The sequence below is a fragment of the Monodon monoceros genome, unplaced genomic scaffold (assembly GCF_005190385.1).
Source record: "Monodon monoceros isolate NGI ecotype Baffin Bay Population unplaced genomic scaffold, NGI_Narwhal_1 Super_Scaffold_10, whole genome shotgun sequence".
Classification (NCBI taxonomy): Eukaryota; Metazoa; Chordata; class Mammalia; order Artiodactyla; family Monodontidae; genus Monodon; species Monodon monoceros.
Genome location: NW_021703766.1, coordinates 12,002,129 through 12,020,257, shown reverse-complemented (window position 1 = coordinate 12,020,257; position 18,129 = coordinate 12,002,129). Strand labels below are relative to the sequence as shown.

The window sequence follows — 18,129 nt, the reverse complement described above, 5'->3', positions numbered from 1 at the left end:
GCCCTTTCTCTTATTACAATAATCCTTTTGAATGAAGTCTCTCCTTACCTAAGTCCAGATTTGTTTTTAAGTCACAGAATGTATGGAAACCCACCCAGTTCCAGTCTGATTCATTCTTCCAGACAAGAAACAAGCAAACTGACCATGGATGACGGGAGGGCATCAATACTGACTGTAGGATGCATGATGGTGAAAACAGGTGGTAGCCTCTTCATATGGAAGCATATATAGCTTCCCCACTGTTGTATAAAAAAGAATTTGGCTGATCTTTGTTGTCAGTTCCTGGCAGGGAGCCTCTAAGCCCTTAGAATTCCCCTAACGATAGGAATGTCTTTGTTATTCATGGTGGACCCCTCAGATCACACCTAAGTTTTTGCTTAACGAGATGACTCATGGTGGGCCCTAGATAGTTTCAGGATGGGCTGGCCATGCCAGAAAGACCAACCATGAGTTTAGAAAGTTGGGGCTTTGAGCCATCTGATGTCAGTCTGACCTCCTGAGGTGGGGATACTGGAAGGTGGAGACTGAGTTCAACCACATCATGTGGCCAACAATTCTATTAATCATGCTTATTGATGAAACGACACTAAACATGCTGAGCACTGAAGCTCAGGTCAGCTTCCTGGTTGGTGACAGTGACATGCTGGGAGGGTGATGCATCCTGGGGACACAGAAGTGTCAGGTTGGGGACCCTTGGAGACCTTGCCCTATGTGTCCCTTCTTTCATCTGGTCCTTATTTGTATCCTTCATAATAAAAGGTAATTGTAAGTATGGTGCTTTCCTGAATTCTGTGCGTTTTTCTAGTGAATTACTGAACCTGAGGGGTAAGTAGGAACCTGAGTTTGTAGTCAGTTGGTCAGAAGTGTAAGTGGCTTTGCCCCCCCCCACCCCAGTATGTGGCTGTGGCTGGTGTCCTGAAGTGAGGTCAGTTTGTGGGGACTGTGCCCCTACCCTGTGAAATTTGGCCTAACCCTGGGTAGTTAGTATCTGAATTCCACCCACCCACCTGCCCCAGAAGTGGTTTTATAGTTCTCTACATTCCTGTTTGGAAAGTAATTTAAGTCTTCGAGCTTCCGTTCACAAGCAGTGATGTGAACAAAAGAAAAAGAGAAGAGAATGATATTCCCAACAGAATCTATTGCTCCCCAAGCACTCACATTTCCACAATGCTGTCCATCTGGAGGTGGAACAAGAGGAGGGCCTGTAATGGCCCAGGCCCCAATTCTGCCCTTAGGCTCGTGTGACTCTGTATTACCAACTACCCATCTCCCACGGCTCAGATCATACACATATCTGCAAATGGGGCCATGGGGATTGAAGAGCATGTGGTTAGTAATAAGTACCCACTCGCCTACTGAACCACCATTCCTGCCAAAGCTTCCTGCCATCCATAAGCAGAATTAAACCAGAAGTCTTCCTAAATATGAAAAAACATAGGTCAATGGCATCACCTGAGGGAGTCTGGCCACTTGTCCTCTGAAATACTGCTTAGCAGCTTCTGGAATGATCTAAAGAGCTCTACTTTGCTGATTCGGGATCTGTTTGGAAAAAGAAGACCAAGAAGATTTATTAAGTGTTTACTATGTATCAGGCCCCTATCAAAGATACTGGGTTTCACATGGTATCTTTTTAGGTCTGAAGGTCCTGAGCCCCCATTTTCACCTTCTTGCACTTGGCAAGAAGAAAAATCCAGACCCAAGAGTCTGATTAGGTTGAGGGACAAAACTGATTCTCATCTTAAGAAATGTTATCAGGGACTTCCCTGGTGGTGCAGTGATTAAGAATCCACCTGCCAATGCGGGGGACACGGGTTCCATTCCTGGTCCGGGAAGATCCCACGTGCCACGGAGCAACTAAGCCCGCGTGCCACAACTACTGAAGCCTGCGTGCCTAGAGCCCATGCTCCGCAACAAGAGAAGCCACCGCAATGGGAAGCCTGAGTACCGCAACAAAGAGTAGCCCCCGCTCACTGCAACTAGAGAAAGCCCATGTGCAGCAACGAACACCCAACGCAGCCCAAACAAACAAACAAAAAACCCCAAAACTCTCAAGAAATGTTACCAGCAGTGAAATCATCAAGGTGACGGGCTGAAATGGGGTAAAGACAGAGGGAATTACTAAATTTTGCCCCCAAGGATATCCATCAGCTATGTTTGGCTTCCTCCTTTCAAGGGAGCTGGCCCCTCGGGTAACAATGCTTACAAAACTTTGGGACTTCCCCGACGGTCCAGTGGTTAAGGCTGCGCTTCCACTGCAGGGGGCACAGGTTCCATCCCTGGTCGGGGAACTAAGATCCCACATGCCACATGGCGTGGCCAAGAAAAAAAAAATCAGGAATAATACAAGGATACTTGCTATCACTGCTTTTATCCAACATTACACAGAAGGTCTGGCCAGTAAGAGAAGAAATAAAAGGAATAAAGATTGAAAAGCAAAAAACAAGTCATTATTCGTAGATGATTGTGATATTGTCAGTTCTGGTCAGCACAATAAGTCAAGAAAAAAAAATAAAAGGAGTGGAGGTTTGGAAAGGAAATACTATTTGCAAAAGATAGACTATGTTCAAAAATTCCGAAAGAATGCCCAGATACATTAGTAGAATAATAAGAGTTAGCAAGGTTGCTGGATACAAACATTAATTGTAAGAGAGAAATAAACAACAACAAAAAAGTTGATTGCAGTAGCAATGACCAGAAAATGAAATGAAAGGGAATTACTTAAAACAGCATCTGTGGTAGCCAGTCTCTGAATGGTGATTCTTACCTCCTGGAATTCATGCCATTATGCAACCCCGCCCCACACCGAATAGGGGTTATCTGAATAACCATTAGGAGATGGGGTTGGAGTGCGACTTCTGAGGCTACTCACAAAAGACTCTGTGGCTTCTGCCTTGCTCTCTTGGATTGCTTGTTCTGGGGAGAAACCAGCCATCATGTTGTAAAGATGAATACTTGTAGGACTATGGAGAGACCCAAATTGAGAGGAACTGAGGCCTCCTGCGAGCAGCCAGCACTGACTGACCTTGCAGCCACATGAGTGAGCCATTTTGAAACTGGATCCTCCAGCCCCAGTCAAGCCTTTGATGACTGTAGTCTTGGTTGACATAATGGATTGCAACCTCATAAGCCCCTGAGTCAGAATTATCCAGCTAAGCTCCTCCCAAATTCCTGACGCACAGAGACTGTGAAATAATAAATGTTAATTGTTTTTTTAAGCCACTAGGTTTTTTTTTTGGGGGGGGGTGTAATTTGTTACACAGCAACAGATAACTAATACATCTTCAAGAAATAAATCTAATAAAAGATGTGAAAATTTACGTGAAGAAAATCATAAAACTTTACTGAAATATATGTAAGAAGACCTAAATAAGTGAACATTCAAAACTGCTTGTTTTAAATTTGGGGCACAACTGCCAATTTGGCACCAGCATTATATAAAAAGATATACACCATATTCCTGGTTTGTAGACTTAACAATGAAAAATGTCAATTCTCCCCAAACTGAACTTTAAATTTAAAAGTCTAAGAAAAGCCAAGACACTCTTGAAAGACAAGGCAAGAGGACTTTCCCTAACAGATATCATCTTATTATAAAACTAGAGTTATTAAGAGTATGGTTTTGGTGCAGGGAAAAACAAACAAACCAATGGAACAGAACAGAATGCCCAGAAACAGATCTATCTATCTATAAAATACAGATATTCTATATAATACAGATACATACAGATATTCTACATTTGATATGTGTTCACTTAAAACATGTAGATTTCAATAAAATTACTACAGTTTCTTTTTCTATAAAGACTAGAAAATAAAATGAGTTTCTCTGACAGGGAGCTTGTATTGTATATGAGAGTCTTTTATACATACTATGTATTGGGTCATTGGGTCTAGTCTGGGTGGACTAGAAAGATGTTAGAGAAATATTTCTCATATTTTTTTCCACTCAATTCATAAAGTGGCCTGGTAGAGCTAATAAGGAGTTGTAGCTAAAGCTGCCACTAAGTAAGAACTGTCAGATTGAAATATCAATCCCCTTGAACTGAACTTAAATTATAGAACTAAAATACTGTGCAAGTGTTTATATGACTGCACTAGAACTGAAAATTATTACTCAAGAAGAAAATAATCTGACTGTTCAATATTAGTGAAAATATACCCAAAGGGTGGTCACCAAAGGCAACTGTAATGTTAAATCTTTTATTCATCTAGTAGTTTAAGTGTGAATAATACTGACTAATTCATATTGACTGATTAGACAATTAAGAAATTACTTTTAGCCAAGCCTTACAGCTTTACATAATATTTTGTGTAGCTCATTCACTGGTGCACCAACTACTTATATGAAGCTAACACCTCAAAGACCTGTAAGAAACCATCGAACATACATGCTTCGAACATGGAGTTTAGATGCTGATGTTATTCTCCTGTGAAAGAACCAGGGCAATTTGAAGAGAAATTATTCTATATATTGGAGCAGGGAAGTGATGGTCCTGGAAAATCTCATACAGGACAAAGAAATGAGGCTCTCTGGCAGCTCCCTATGCTTTCTAGGCCTAAGCATAAAAAGAGAGACAATGAAGTTTATAGCTAATAGAAACATATTAAGAGTAAAGCCAGGAGGCCATGACCCTCAAAAAAGGGAGACTTAGAAATTTTTTCTTTTCAGGCAACTAGCACTATATCAAGATTGGTTTTACCCAGTTGAAAACAAACATTATTTATGTTTTATTGTATATATGTCTTCAGGTAGATAAGTTGATATGTTCACTGTTACTTAGAATCAAAGATTTCATCTCCAGATTTAAGACTCTGAAATTTTTGGTGACATGACCACACATTTTATTGCTCAAGAAGTCCAGAGAGTCTTACAGACTCAACATTTCCACTGTCCACGTCACTCAGAATCAGCAAAAGAGGAACATCAAAAAATAAACTAATATCTTGCCCGGGATGCTCACACTTCCCTTTGAAATACTGATAGGTGAGCCCATGAGACTTTTGCTATAACCCAGTGGCTACCGACGTACAACTATGAGAGAAAATTTGGCTATATTATTACAGAGCATTAATGAAATATGTCAAGGCATTTCATTCACAAGCCTTAGTAATCAATCATGCCACGATCTGTAGTCTGGAGATGGGATCCACTCAAGGTTCATTAAAGAAACACAACGCTTAAACCTCACTGGAAGGTGGCAAACTGGATTCTATTTACCACCAACACTGGGTGAATGTCAAGGCCTCCAGTGTCACTGTGAAAAGCCATCAGTGACAGCTTAACAGCTTCTTGAGACCAGATCTGTAAAATGTTTTCAACATTATTCCCTCTGGAGGAGCAAATGGCACTTTCTCTTATGAATGCTTTTGGTCTAAGTCACCTCATGAGTAATGTTAAGGTGTTATATCTCCCTCCAGAGAAGTAAGACCTTTCTCAAGACTTGTTCAACAGCAGAACAGAGTGACCATAATAGTAATTCCTCTGTCAAAGAGGCCCACCCAATAATAACCAATGATGTCATGTGTGGAGCAAAATAATCTTGGTGGCTGCTAGCTGCTATGCTCCAACAAGCCCTAGTTCCTTTTAACAGTGAGGATTACATTCTTAGATATTAGTCTTCCTGGTGAGCTGGTTAACACTACTGGTTGGTGTATCAAAGAGCTAGGAAAGCTATCCATACATAATTTTTTAAAGATTACACATTCACATTTCAACCTAGCCCTATCTTTATTCTAACATACTTAGACACGCTTAGTTTTTGTTTTTGTTTGCTTTTTTAATCTCTTACCCTTCTATTTTATAATCCAATGAGCCATGTAATGATCTCTCCAGGATGCTCTGGTAGCTCATCTGGGAAGGGAAGAGAATATGCCTCTTCAGGGCAAAGAGAATTTAAAAGGATTTGCTGGGCTTCCCTGGTGGCGCAGTGGTTGAGAGTCTGCCTGCCGATGCAGGGGACACGGGTTCGTGCCCCAGTCCGGGAAGATACCACATGCCGCAGAGCGGCTGGGCCCATGAGCCGTGGCCGCTGAGCCTGTGCGTCCGGAGCCTGTGCTCCGCGACGGGAGAGGCCACAACAGTGAGAGTCCCGCGTAACGCAAAAAAAATTAAGCTTCTTGAAAATGAGGGTCCTTTATCTGATTCCTGTTATTATCTCATTGTTTGCAATAAACACAAAGAGTTAAAATAAAATATTACCTTTGAGTGTCGCACTAGTATTTTAAATGTTTCTAACATCCCAGTCTTGAGTTCATACTCCAGATCATTCTAAAAGGTGGTTCCAGGATAGCACTCAGGAATGAGAAGTGAGAAAAACCCACTCTCCCCAGCAGCTGTTGGTCTTTAAAATTAAAGTAACTTTGGCCCTTTCAAACATAATGTGCAGGGGCTTCCCTGGTGGCACAGTGGTTGAGAATCTGCCTGCCAATGCAGGGGACACGGGTTCGAGCCCTGGTCTGGGAAGATCCCACATTCCGCGGAGCAACTAGGCCCGTGAGCCACAACTACTAAGCCTGCGCGTCTGGTGCCTGTGCTCCGCAACAAGAGAGGCCATGATAGTGAGAGGCCCGCGCACCGTGATGAAGAGTGGCCCCCGCTTGCTGCAACTAGAGAAAGCCCTCGCACAAAAACGAAGACCCAACACAGCCAAAAAAAAAAAAAAAAAAAGTGTCTTAAAAAAAACCAAAATACGTAATGTTTAGATTCATTTGATGACTGAAGAAGAAATCTATCTTAACAAGATGTCTACTGCAAGCCCTGTACCATGTTAGAGGCACTCTCTCTCATTCAATTTTCACAACATTCCCGTGTGACAGATACTATGAGTTACCCTTGCTTTATTGTTAGGGAAGTTGAGGCCCAGAGAGGTAAAGTAATTTGCCCAATTCACACACTTGGGGGGAAAGGGAGCCAGGAATTCAACATCAGTCTCTTGAACTGCAAAGCTTCTGCTCTTTCCACCATGAACTTCCTCCTGTATGGAGTCTGCCTTCTAAATGGAGAGACACCCACATGTCAGATACCTCAGATCATCTACTCCAATATCCTTGTTTTACACGTACGAACACACTGAGGCCCAGAGAGCTACTGGACTTGTCCAAAGTCACCTGACAACTGGAGACGGAGCCAGGGTGAGAACACGGGGCACTCCCAATCACACATAAAACACTGACATATTGGGATAAACTGGAAAACAGCACTTTAGGAATCTGGAGAAAAGTTGGTAATTTTGAGCCAGAAAGAAGTCGTAAGGAAAGCTTTTAAGGTAAAAGATGGTGTAGGTTCACAGTGAAGAGCATTTAGACTTGAGCAAAACAGCAAACTGAAGCCACAGGCAGGTGGGTGGGGCCAGTATGGGTTGCTGCTAGCCTGTCACTTACAGTAAAGGCAGAGCTCAGCAGGAAGTGTGCTCCCTGTCCCTTGTGACCTGCTCTACTCACACATCGTGGCCTGTGGTTAACTGCTGGTCCCCGGACAGATGCAGACAATGGCCCGAAGCAGGGAGGCCCTTGAGAAAAAACTGGTTAAAAAATTTCTACCCCTAACAATTTTGTAAATACTACTCAATTCAACAGCTTAGGCCACCAAGAGGCAGGCTGGGTCTGCTGTATAGGCCATTTGAACCCTGCTTAGTGTCTGTGAAGAAAAAAACTTTTTTTTTTTTAAGTCTAAAAAGATGTAAGTTATTATTATTTCCATTGAGGGAGACAAATAAGCATGTCAAAAAGAAAAGAAACAAATCCACCTGTGAACTTTAATTACTATACAACTTTTTTTTTTTTTTTTGCGGTACGTGGGCCTCTCACTGTTGTGGCCTCTCCCGTTGCGGAGCACAGGCTCCGGACGCGCAGGCTCAGCGGCCATGGCTCACGGGCCCAGCCGCTCCGCGGCATGTGGGATCTTCCCAGACCGGGGCACGAACTCGTGTCCCCTGCATCGGCAGGCGGACTCTCAACCACTGCGCCACCAGGGAAGCCCCAATACAACTTTTTATAAGGGCGCAATAAAGAAATGGAAAAGCCACTTAGAATGAAAAGAACTACCTATAAATTGTGGGAGTACTACAACAGTCATTCAGAGGCAGCTCAATCCAAACAGATGGAAATGCCTTTGGTGGGGAGGCTGCTACCCCATAGCCCCACCCACCCTCGTGTTATTGCAGGCCCTCTGTGGCTCACTGGGAGGGAAAAGCAGAGGGGGCAAGATGAACATTTAACAAAAGAAGAACAAATAAGGCAGATGCATGAAACTCCAAACACACAATCATGAAACCCAAGTCTCATATCCAACAGATCATATGCTCCACATTTCAATAAAAGCCAATTTGAAGATACAAAGTCTTGTTTTCATGGCACCCTTCTTGCCAGTCTGATCACTGTGCAGCTTCATAAATGATTCTCGGGTTCCAGCCTTGACCCACTAAACCAGAATCTCTAGTGGTAAAGCCCAAGAAAGTGTTCCTTTCAAAATCTTCCAGGGGAAAGAACAGTCTTTCCAAGAAATGCTGAGACAAGGACATCCACATGCAAAAGAATGAATTTGGATCCCTACCTCACACCTTATAAAAAATTAAATCAAAATGGATCGAAGTCCTAAACATAAAAGCTAAAACCATGAGAAGAAAACACAAAGTAAATCTTTGTGACAATGGTTTCTTACATATGATACTAAAAGCACAAACCATGAAATACAAAAATAGATAAAATGGACTTCCTTAAAATTTGAAACTTTTGTGCTTTAAAGGACACTTTCAAAAACTGAAAAGACAATCCACAGAACTGGAGAAATTATCTGAAATATATATCTGATAAAGGACTCATATCCAGAATATATAAAGAAATCTCTCAAATCAACAATGAAAAGACAAATAAACCAATTTAAAAAATGGGCAAAAGATCTGAACAGATATTTCTTTAAAAAGATATACAAATGACTAATAAGTACAGTAAAAGATGTTCAACATCATTAGTTATTAGAGAAATGCAAATCAAAACCACAATGAAATAGAACTTAACACCCACTAAAATGATTACAAGACAGACAATAACAAGTGTTGGAAAGGATGCAGGATAATTGAAATACTCATACATTGCTGATGGAAGTTTAAAATGGTGCAGCTGTTATGTAAAACAGTTTGGCAGTTCCTCAGAAGTTAAATTAAGGTTATCCCATGACCCAGCTATCCCACTCCTAGGTATACCCAAGAGAGTTGAAAACAAATGTCCACCCAAAAGCTTGTATATGAATGTTCAGAGCAGAATTATTATTTATAATAGCCAAAAAGTGAAATAACCCAAATGCCCACCAAAGGATGAACAGATAGGGGCTTCCCTGGTGGCGCAGTGGTTGGGAGCCCGCCTGCCAATGCAGGGGACATGGGTTCGAGCCCTGGTCCGGGGAGATCCCACATGCTGTGGAGCAGCTAGGCCCATGTGCCACAACTATTGAGCCTGCGCTCTAGAGCCTGCGAACCACGGCTACTGAAGCCTGCTCGCCTAGAGAAAGCCCGCGTGCAGCAATGAAGACCCAACGCAGCCAAAAAAAAAAAAGAAAGAAAAAGAAAATGTTCTGGAATTAGAGGGTGGTGAGGTGTGAATGCACTGCCACCATCTCCTTCTGCCCCAATATGCTATACCTGGCTTGAAGGCGTCCGATTCCTTTCTTTGTTGTTCCCTGCGGAAAGCCATTGGCGGTGACATCCAGTGGCTGCTCAGGAACTGCACTCCAGCCGATGGCTATGAAAAGATAAGATTCTGGGGTTAAAACTGTTCAGTTTTCTGTAAATGTCAGAGGTATTTTAATAAAAATATTCCCCTACCACTGAAGACTCATGAGAGCTGGATATGATGCCAGAGACAGTGGCTGCCACTCTGATGCCTGGCCTCCAGAATACAACAACAGTATAAGTGGTTCATGATTCATCATCACCACCACCACCACCATCATCATCATAGCTAACAATCATTGAGTATTTATTACATGATGAACACAGTAAATGCACGAAACAGAATTTCTCATTTATTCTTCGTAACAACCTGACAAATGATATTCTTATCCGAAGATGAAGGAACTGAGGCTAAGAGAGGACAAGTTGCCCAGGGTCATAAAGAGTGTGAACTTGACCCAGTGTGGGTATCTCCCGAGCCCATGCTATTGACCACTTGAGTGGTAAACTGCTACCCCAGGCTGGGAGGATGCAGTCCCTTCCAGGCCACTCTAATGTCCAGGGACAAGTTACTCCAGAGCAAGTGGAACATGGATCCCTTACCTGCCCCACAAGGAACAAGTCGGCCTTGGTTCTCAACCTTTTTTGCCTGTACTGCACAGCGGCTCTGTTCAAATAGTAAATCTGACTGCTGTAGTTTCACTTCTTGAACTCCAAAGCCTTCAGGTAAAGCTGAGACATTCTGACACCTAAACGTGAGGGGAAAGGCATGTAGTTTAGGCTCACTCATCGAGAAAGAGAGTATCTAGGACTGTGGACCACATCACCACCCATGTCTCAGTGGGAGGCAAAGGCCTTAGAAGGTGTGTGGATTTATTTATTTATTTATTTATGGGGAGGATGGTATAGGAGGTTGTGACAGAATAGAATCCAGATCCTATGAACCTTATGGCTGAAGAAAGATCTCTTCCATCACTCTGAAGTGACAGCTATAAACTGAGTCACCACCCCTCAGGGACTTCAGTAACACCGAACTCCATTTCTCATATTGGCTGTGAAAGATTTGAAAACCTTAACAAGAAATACTAACCTGTCGGCATCAGCTTCCTAGGGAGTCCATAAAACAGGCCAGAAACCAAAATTATACTATAATATAAAAGCTTCATTTTTTTCTCTTGAATATTTCACACAAACTAGATACCAACATGTAGTGGGTCTAGAGCGGAGCAGACAGCAACTTAAAGTCTTGGAATCAAGAAAACATGGAAAACAGAAAACGTCTTGGGCACAGTGCCTAGGATTGCCTTTTTTCTCTTAACATATTTATTGGCATATAGTTTATACACCATAAAATTCACCCATTTAAAGTTATAATTCAATTTTTTAAGTATAGTCACAGAGTTGTGCAACAAGCACTGCAATCTACATTTTCGTCACCCCAATGAGAAATCCTGCACCTAACGGCAGTCATTCACCATCCCCTTCTCCAGCCCCTGGCACCCATGAATCTACTTTCTGTCTCTATGGATTTGCCTATTTTGGACATTTCACTCCATGAAACCATACAACGTGTGGCTTATTTCACTTAGCATAAGATTTTCAAGGTTCATCCATGTTGTGACATGTATCAGTCCTTCATTCCTTTTTGTGGCTGAGTAACATTCCACTGCAGGGAGCTACCACCTTTTGTTTATCAATTCACCAGCTGATGGACATTTGGGTTGTTGCACATTTGGGCTATTATGACTAATGCTGCTATGAACATTCATGTACAACTTTTATGTGGATGTATGTCTTCATTTCTCTTGTGTATGTACCCGGGAGTGGAATTAGTGGGTCATATCCTGGGGCTGCTTCCAAGAGTCAGCTTTAGGAGTGGTACATTTGACAAGGGCCCACAGACCTCCCCTGGTCATGGCCTTATCTGCCCTCAGTTACTACAGCATTAATCAGGTTTGGCTGCCCTTCTTCAGGGAGACCACGCTTGAGTGGTCATTTGTCTTTTTTTCTTTTTAAAAAATTAACCCTAATGTCTGAAGGTTCTTAAACATTATAACAGCAATATATGCACACTGCACAAAAATTAGAAAATAGAATAATCACAAAGAAGAAAAAAATCACACATAATACCACAACTCAGTGGTAATCATATTAATACCTTGGTGTATATCCTCCTATAAATTTTTTCTATGGGCATATATACTTTAAGACCGAAACGAACTCGTTTTACCTTCTAAATTGCTCTTTAAACATTATGAGCATCTTTCCATGTTAAATATTCATCAATATTAGTTGTAACAAAAATCACAATCTTCTATTGCTGGCCATTTCAGTGGTTTTTTTTTTTTTCCTTAAATTAGTACACACAAAGCTAAATATTTGAGCACTTTCTTAATTATTTCCTTAAAACAAATTCTTAACTCTTTGTACGTATGTATGTATGTCCAGGCTCTTTGGACATATTCTCAGACTGCTTTTTGGAAAGACTGTTCCCTCCCTGCCCTCTCACCTCCCAATCAGTGCTCTCTGCATGGCCTCCTGGCTGTACGGGCACTTCCCAATGACCACAGCTGACAGGTAGATGGGCTCTTCTAGGAAGTGCATCAACAGTGCCCCCTGGCATCCGAGGACGTTCCACCGTGCCAGCTTGTCACTGCAGGACATGGAGCAAGTCCTGTCCCCCCGGCCTGGCTTCACTCGGAGCAGCCCCACCCGGTGATAGGCAGCACCAGGCTTCCCTGAGTCTCCAGCTTCTCCAGGCACACACTTGGCTCCAGTTCTATAAACGTCCACCACTTTGGCGCCACTGGGGGCCATTCCAGTGACAGTGGCTAGTTCCTCTGCAGTGAGATTAGAGCTGCTGACATCTGGTGAATTAGGGCCACTTTCCTGGTTGCCAAAACTCTGATGGTGAGCCATACCATCAGGAGTCCTGGGCTCAAGCCTCATCTTTTTGGTCACAGGACTATCTGAGTCTTCACATTTCCTTTTATCTTCAGGAGCTTCTAGGTTACCACTAGCTTCTACTGATGGATTATTGGCCCAATCTCTACTGACAGGACAGCAAGGCTGATCTTCAAACTCAAGCATTGGAATGATGGAGGCATCCCCACCTGTAGGAGAAGAAATCACTTAAACCAGTGGTTCTCAAAGTGAGGCCACCAGACCAGCCACATAAGCATCCCTTGGGAACTTGATAGAAATGCAAATTCTTGGGACCCACAGTAGCCCTGTTGAATCAGAAACTCTAGAGGTGGTACCCAGCAGTGTTTTAACAAGGTCTCCAGGTGATACTGATGCAACGTCAAGTTTGAGAACCACTGACTTAAATGAAGCTTAATTCTATTCTCCCAGCTACCTGAGTTAAGAACACTTGGCCAAATTTCCCTAACAAGAATTCTCTGAGGTTCTTGCTGAAGACCGTATCCTAGACCCAGTGAGCTAGACTCTCTCAGTGGGAGGAGTCTTAAAAACTGAATTGTTTAACAAAGATCCCAGGTGATTCTTACCACAGAAGTTTTGGAAACACTAGATTAGACCAAGGTTTCTCTACCTCCACGTTGACATTCTGGGCCAGATAATTCTTTGCCATGGAGGCTTGCCCTATATATTACAGGATGTTTAGCAGCCTCCCTGGTCTCTACCTACTAGATACCAATAGCACCCCTGAGTCTGACAATCAAAAATGTCTGCAGATGCTGCCAAATGTCCCCTGGGCAGCAGAATGATCCTGAGTTGAGAACCCCTGGCTTAGAATGAGCACAGCTTCTTAAGTGCATTCTGTGGAATATTATTCCATAAGATGCCTTGGAAAACAAAAGTGGATGGTTGATTTCATGGTTAAATAAGTTTGGCAAATAATGCTCACAATTTCCCCATCTTGCATATCCTCACAGTAAAGACTCACAGTAAATTACACAACTGGTGTTTCCCCAAGCTGGTTTAGAGGTTTCTGACCCACTCTGTGTTTACAGGTAATCAAAGAAAACCAGAGGTCAGTAAAAAGCACACCGCCCCTGTGAGAAGGGAGCTTCTTCTTCAAACACTAATGTGTATTGCTTTTCTAAAGTGTGTAAATAATACGTCTGTGGTCTTTATAACCTAAGAGTGGGAAAGGCAAGAGATGCAGAAGTGGGAGTGTTGCCAGAGAGGCTGGCTGGCAGGCTTCCAGAGACCTCACAAGGTGACAGTGACTTTGGAGAATTCCCCAGGGCCCACCTCCCACTCTGAAGGCTCAGAGATTTGATCTTGACAGATGCCTGAACTCAAGAGGCTGACTCATGCTAATACAGCTCACAAGTACCAGTCTGAAGTAGCCAATCCAGGCACCAACTTATCAATTAGTAATGAGGAATAAATGCCAAGGGCGCCAAATAGTCACATTCTCTAGGTAGTGTTCTTTCTCCCTGCAGACAAACCATCGGTGGACATCACACTGTAAAAGATTACCCATCACCCTGGGAGTTAGATCAGTGGTTCTAAATTTTGATTTCAAAGACCAGTAAAATCTCCAGAAGATTTTAAGACGACTAGAGTGTTGACAACTTTTTATTCCACCAAGTAAGATCTTTAAAAATCCTATTTATCATTATTTTAAAAATGCATAAAAATCTCATAACCTTAAAATGGAAAGAAATTAGTGTTTTGAAAAACTCACTGAGTAGTCCTGATTTTTCTCATCTGGCCATGGACCAGTACACTCTCACAAAGCAGTACCAGCCTGTAGACCACTGATTTATGTCCTCTGATTAGGCGGTCAGGCCAGCTGTGATCTCCAGATGTATCTCTCCACAGGAATGCTACACCTCCCACTGGGATCAGCCAGGCCCTGGCTATTCAAAATGTGATACATGGGCCAATACCACTGGCACCACCTGGGAGTTGGTTAGAAATGCAGACCTCCGGTTCTACCCCAGACCTACTGAATTTGAATCTGCATTTTAACAAGATCCCTGGGTGATTTATATGCATATTACAGTTTGATAAGCACTGAGTTAGGAAACAACCTATCAGGGCACTGCTAAGAATAGAGTATGGATGAGTCCTGCCTCCCTCTGTATGTCATTTTCCTGTTCTTTCATAAGCTATATTATATTTTTGATTTGAGTTATGATCTTCAGTTATTGTCTCTTAAGAGTGATTACCTATCTGCTCTAATTGCATAGTTAATTTTAAAATTTAATACTCAGGGGACAATATTATATCCTTATTTCAAAGTTTTTAGGGTGAGGAAATTTTACTACCATCCCTGAACTGTTGTCTACAAAGGGTAGGAATTATTCCCAATTTTCAAAACAGAAAAACAAAGGATAGAAAATCGGCCAGGTCTGGTCTTCCTGCCTAATGCAACCAGAGCACCTGAACATCCCCTTACAACTCATCAAAATTTACCTTAACTAACCATGACTGTCTACATTTCCTAAAAAACTAAAGGGTAAGCAAGGGACTAGTCTTATTCACTGCTACATAACCAGTATGTCACATTTGCCTGACAAGGAGTAGAAAATTTATGTTTAATGAATGAATGAAATGAGTTTCAGGATAAATCACCATAGAACTCAGGGCTTTGGACCTCTAAGCCCTCTTGTTGGTTTTGGACCTTGTGGGGTCTCAGCTTTAAGCTTCCAAATCCTGCTTGGGAATTGAGAACTGAATAATAGTATGAGTGAAGCTCCCTCCACTTTTCCTTGGTAGAGACGTGATTAGGCACACTGGGCTGTTCACAAAGAGGCACTATCAATGGTTGTAGCTACACTTCATCTAAGGTGTTTTTTTGAGAAACTATGGATAAGACAACAATAAGGAAGCAGACAATGTAACATGAATCCAAAGGCATTAATATACTTACAGGGTGTATGGCTGGAGAAAAACACAAACAAGAGGTCTGGTCTGAGTTTCCACAGTCCTCTCTGAGTTCCTGGGACAAAGATGGATTCCTCCTTCAGGGTGGCTGCCAAGTGGAGCTGATGGAGAAGGTACCTAATGGGGTGCAGGATGTTATCAGAACGAACAACCAGTCTCTGTGGTAAAGGGAAAGACTCTGGCTGCGTGATTACTAAGAAAGAAAGAGATACTGCAGACCAATGGGACTGGTAGCGACTTGGAATTATGAGAATGACCTAGCCCAGTGATTCTCAAAATGCGGTTCCTGAAACAGCAGCATCAGCATCAGCTGGAACTTATTAGAAATGCAACTTATCAGGCTCCACCCGGATCTGCTGAATCAGAATCTCTGGGGATGGTCCCAGCTATCTAGCTTTTTGTTGTTGTTGTTGTTGTTGTTTTTGCGGCCTCTCACCGTTGTGGCCTCTCCCGTTGCGGAGCACAGGCTCCGGATGCGCAGGCTCAGTGGCCATGGCTCACGGGCCCAGCGGCTCCGCGGCATGTGGGATCCTCCCGGACCAGGGCACGAACCCGCGTCCCCTGCATTGGCAGGTGGACTCTCAACCACTGCGCCACCGGGGAGGCCCTGGGTTTTAACAAACCCTCTAGGTGATTCTGATGCACATCAAGCATGAGAACCACTGTCTAGATGAGCACTATTTTAAGTGCAGTTCAGAGGCCTACATAATCAGTATTACCTAGGAGCTTATTAGAAATGCATATTCTGGGGCCTCCACCCAAGCTAAATCAGACTCTTTCGGGATATAGCTTTACCTTTGGAAGCTCCTTCTGGCTATGACCTCAGCATGGCTATCATTGAGGATGTCTCCTGCGGCAAAGACAGGACATTGGTGAAAACATATGGAACCTGGAGATTCCCTGGTTCCTAAAAGCAGAACATAGTAGCTTCTCCCAGCACCCAGAATGACCACGTAGCTCCTGGAGGGCTTTGCCTGAAAGTTTTACAATCATTACTGGCAAAGCATTTACAGCAGGGTTTCCTCAACTACTGACATTTAGGGTTGGAAAATGCTTTGTTGAATGGGGCAGAGGGGCGCGGTCCTGGGCTTTGCAGGATGTTTAGCAGCATTCCTGGCCTCTACTCACTAGAGACCACTAGCATATTCCCCTCTCCCCAGTTTTGACAATCAAAATGTCTCCACATATTGCCTAATGTCTCCTGGAGGGCAAAATCTCCCCTAGCTGAGAACTCCTGATTTATAGGGAAATCTTTATATGGAGGAGAAGAGTCCAGATCTTTTGTACCCTCATGCCATACTTGTGCTCATAGTGATAAAATTCCATCGAATTCTATCAATAGTGGTCCTGGAACAGCTTCACCATATCCAGGAGGAAAGGCTAGGAGGATGAGGAAAGCAAACTGGAGGAGGAATCTGTTAACTGGCAACCAGAAGGTGAAGATGCCAGACCTCTAAGGGATTTCCATATTCTTTCTGGTGCCAAAATCTCCATTTAATTAAAGATTGCTTTGTGGGGCTTCAGATCTAATATGGAATAGCTAAGCCCAGGCAACTTTTGGTTTGAGCATGAAAATACTGGCCAACTTTCAAGCCACTCAGAAAGATGTTCTTGGTGGCCTTTGCTTCCACAGCTTACTTCCATTCTTTAAATGAGTTCTGACCTTTCAACTGGAGCGACAGTCAGTGGGAACTGAAAGGTCAGCCACCTAGCGATACTGCCCCTTTGCTCTGCCGAGAAGAGGAACGGATGACATACACACCGGTTTCCAAAAGCTCCCTAACAGGCCCTGTTCAGACCCCACCGGGGCTTACCGCTCTTCCTCATTTTGGACTGGCCTATGCATTTGGTTCCTGTTCCCATTGAGACAACTTCCTTTGTCACTGAGGGGGAAAAAAAAATCATTACGTGTGCTCTCAGAATCTGAATGATCTATAGGTTTAATAAGTCTGCACACTGAGTCCCCCAAAGGCTGACTTAACTGTGCACTGCGGTTCCAGCCAGATGTACCCCGCCCCCTGGCGGGGAGCAGCGGAACATGCCCAACATCGCGGTTTACACCCAACCGCCATCGTCCCTGCCTAGCCCTGCGTAGTTCTACCATCTCCTACAGGGAGAGACAGCGTTCCAGGGAGAAGAGGTCTCACCTTGCACCGGTCTGTCAGGGCGGTCGCAGGCCTGGTCAGCTGTAGGTTGTATCTTCACCACGGCTGCCAGCAACGTCCACTCGCGGTTGGGCTCAGGCTTCCCTTGCTTGGGCAGCCTGCTCCCATAGTGCTCATAACAGAGCCGCGCAATCTCATCCGCGGTCCACATGGTGTGAGCTGGTGCTGAGGCCCTGATCAAAACCCACAACCATCAGAAGGGCAGAAAGGAGAACGAATGCAAGATGCTACAACCCTGCACCGGTGCTTCAACAGGCATTCAGATATAGCCCATTCATGTTCATACTGAGGTTTCTCAGTTCAGAACCCTATGTATCATCTTCTCCTACTACCCCTCTGCCTTCTTTTCATCTTTAATGAAAGACTAAAGAAGTCCCAAATCTCACAACCCCAGAAGATACCCTATTTCTTCAAGCTGCTTTTTTTCTTCTTCTAAT

General features: G+C 43.3%; 1 protein-coding gene across 8 annotated transcripts in view; it reads right to left on the bottom strand.

The window, feature by feature from the left end:
• The window catches only part of ADAT1 (adenosine deaminase tRNA specific 1), a 39,942-nt gene that overhangs the window by 19,956 nt on the left and 1,857 nt on the right, over nt 1–18,129 (bottom strand). For 3 of the 8 annotated variants that reach the window (XM_029209968.1, XM_029210002.1, XM_029209993.1), the window contains exons 1-7: nt 17,675–17,843; nt 17,342–17,410; nt 16,323–16,377; nt 15,514–15,644; nt 12,175–12,778; nt 10,269–10,414; nt 9,636–9,735 (exon numbers count right to left, since the gene is read on the bottom strand). In XM_029209968.1, the coding sequence (XP_029065801.1) occupies nt 9,636–9,735; nt 10,269–10,414; nt 12,175–12,778; nt 15,514–15,644; nt 16,323–16,377; nt 17,342–17,410; nt 17,675–17,843 (1,274 nt within the window). Of the gene's footprint in view, nt 1–1,452; nt 1,540–9,635; nt 9,736–10,268; nt 10,415–12,174; nt 12,779–15,513; nt 15,645–16,322; nt 16,378–17,341; nt 17,411–17,674; nt 17,905–18,129 lie in introns of those variants that run through there. The other 5 variants (XM_029209954.1, XM_029209957.1, XM_029209976.1 and 2 more) reach the window with 4 other exon arrangements.